At 41.0% G+C, this 3,082-nt stretch overlaps 1 protein-coding gene across 1 annotated transcript; it reads right to left on the reverse strand.

Moving 5' to 3' along the window:
* Positions 1 to 1,596: 1,596 nt before the first annotated feature.
* Positions 1,597 to 2,526, reverse strand: LOC110303965 (olfactory receptor 2AP1). The gene has a single exon (XM_021175207.1). It carries the CDS (start codon positions 2,524 to 2,526, stop codon positions 1,597 to 1,599), a length of 930 nt encoding a protein of 309 aa, XP_021030866.1.
* Positions 2,527 to 3,082: the final 556 nt, after the last annotated feature.

Consider the following 3,082-nt stretch of genomic DNA (forward strand, 5'->3'; position numbering starts at 1 on the left):
GAGGGAACCCAATATCCCGCCAAGTAACTCAGGGTCCAGTAGCAGGACGAACACGTGTGTGCCTCCAGGCAGCAAAGGCAGGTTCCAGCAGTGGGCGTGGCAGGACGAATGAGCCGGTAGCTCCACCCTTGAGCAAGCAAGTTCCAGGCTGGGGGAAGGGAGGCCACACTCATCAGCTTTTCAGTAGGTCTGGCTTTGGGGATGGAATGGTGATAAAAACAGATTATCCTTGCATTCCTGAGCCTTACAGACCAGAGGTAAATACATACCTGAAATGTATCACCATAGTTACAGTGTACTGTGAATAAGGGACCATGGGGAAGCATAAATTGAGGTTGTCGTTTGCTTTATCCATCTATTTTGAAGCTCAGTTTAATCACTCTTTTACTTTTTAGCTCCCAATCACCAGAAACCCACATGCAGACTCTATGTCCAATGTCCACATTTGAAGACGGCCAAGATCAAATAACTCATGATCATTTTCCCCATACTTTTTCAAGGTACTCACTCCCTGTAGCATATTATGTTTCCAGCAACCTATTTTTTTGAGATAGGGATTCTCTGTGTAGCCTTGGCTATGCTGGAACTCACTCTGTAGACCAGACTGACCTAAAATTTAGAGATCTGACTTTCTTTGCCTCCTGAATGCTGAGATTAAAGGCATGTGCAACTGCCACCCAGAGTGACCTATCTAATCTATCTTACAAGAGGCTTGTGTGTGTGTGTGTGTATGTGTGTGTGTGTGTATATGTGTGTGTGTGTATGTTTGTTTGTTTGTTTATTGATTGATTGATTGGTGGTCTCTCTTTGTCTCTTTGGCTAGCCTGAAATTCACTATGTAGATCATGATCACTTTGAACTTAGAGATATCAGTCTGCCTGTACCTCTCAAGTGCTGGAACTAAAGATATATGCCACCATGCTCAGCTAGTCTCCCCATAATTTTTTTTGCTGCTTTTCTAATTATTCTATTTTGCTTCCTTTACTATTTAAATTTGGAAGGATCTTTAGAATTTAGTATTTGAGACCTACCAGAGTGTTTTTCTCTACAATCTCCTCTATTTCTACATAATCAGTTATCTACAGTGTAGATTCTATGTGATTGTAATTGCTAAAAATTCATAGATCTGATTCAATTTCAGATGCCTGAACACTATGGATGTGCAATTTACTTTAAGTGAGGAATTAATTTAGTTCGAAACCAAAATAGTTCCTCTTATTTTTCCTTAGTCAATTTGGTTTGAGGGAAATTAATGAGATTTTTTTTTCAGTTCCTTGGATTGAAATTTCACATGCCAATTTGCAATATTCCTTTGATCTTGATTCCTCTTTTCTATTTTGTGTTATTACTACATTCTAGGACTCAGTTTAAATGTTGTTCCTTGTGATGGTATTTGTTGATTCTAGTTCAGACAACTAACTCAATTGCCTTTCAGTTTAAAAATTTTATTTAGATCATTCCATTAACACTTAACAGGCTGAAATGTGCCTTCAACTTTCACACTAGAGTCAATCTCTTAATTGGGTACCTAGTCAGTGAGAGAGAGCTTGGCACACAGTAGGAACTCATTCATTAAGAGTTCAATTCTTGAATTCTTTAAAGATTCACAAGCTTTTTGACTGTATCCTTGAATGCTTGCTTTACCTGTTGGTTCCTTAGGGTATAAATGAAGGGATTCAATAAAGGAGCAACTGAAGTAATGAGAAGGGCTACTCCTTTATCAAATGTGCCCCTTTCTTTTGCTGAAGGCTTAACATACATGAAGAAGCAGCTCCCATAAGAGAGGGAGATGACAATCATGTGGGAAGAACACGTGGAAAAAGCTTTTGTCCTTTGCTGGGCTGAAGAGAGCTTAAGAATTGTCCTGATGATGAATGTATAGGAGAGAGTTACCAGCATTAGAGTCACCACCAGGGTCACAGATGCCACGAGAAAGACAACTTTTTCAATGAGGCTTGTGTCAGAACAGGAGAGTTCTAGAAGAGGCTCAAAGTCACAGAAATAATGATTTAGCCTGTTGGATGCACAAAAGTCCTGCTGACTCATCAAAGTGATGGGAGGTATAATGGCCATCAACCCACCTAGCCAAGAGCAGAGAACCAGATGGGTACAGACTCTGTTGCTCATGATTGTCATGTAGTGCAGGGGTTTGCATATGGCCACATAGCGATCATAGGACATAGCAGCCAGGAGATAAAACTCTGTTGCTCCAAGAAAGATGGCAAAGAAATACTGAGCAAAGCAGCCAGCAAAGCTAATACTCTTGTTTCCNGTCGTAATGCTGACCAGGACCCTGGGAATGAAGATGTTTGTGAAAGAAATTTCTAGGAAGGAGAAGTTCCGGAGGAAGAAATACATGGGAGTGTGAAGGTGTGAATCCAGCAGGGTGAGAATGAGGATGGTCAGGTTTCCAACCATGCTGAATACGTAGGCAAGAAAAAGAAAAGTGAAAACTGCCACCTGAAGTTCAGGGACATCCGTGAAACCTAGAAGGATGAATTCAGTCAATGAAGTTTTATTTTTCATTTTTGGAAAACAAACAGACAAACAAACCTGAGTGTTAAGATGAAAAAGAGTAATCAGGGTGAGAAAGTAAGAGGTGTTCTGATGAGCACAGGTGGAACCTGTAGAAGACAGAATGAAACGGACCATGAGCTTTCCCAGATCAACATCCCATTTGCTTGGTCCTTCCTATTCCCATTTATATCCTATGCAAGAAAATTCTTGCATTTCCTCACATGGAGCTCTCTCTTGGGCCAGCATAAAAGACACATCTGTCTCACAAACAATGTCTAATATGTCTTTGTGATCAGTGGGGATGACTTTTCTTGAGGATATGTGAGCAAACCTATATTCAACCCAGAGGGAATATCGATAACAGATGATAGAAATGGCTGTACTCAAGTCTCTCTTGGAGAGCTAACACATTACTTTTGGGCCCATTGGTGACACAAAGGCAGCCACATCACAGAAGAGCCCATCAGGACATGGGTAATGGCTCATGCTTTACCACTGGAGATGCCCCAGCTGCTTACAGACATCTCCACTGGGTCTACCCTCCTCCAGCAATTGTTTACTGCTT

Source organism: Mus caroli, chromosome 10 (assembly GCF_900094665.2).
Source record: "Mus caroli chromosome 10, CAROLI_EIJ_v1.1, whole genome shotgun sequence".
Lineage (NCBI taxonomy): Eukaryota > Metazoa > Chordata > Mammalia > Rodentia > Muridae > Mus > Mus caroli.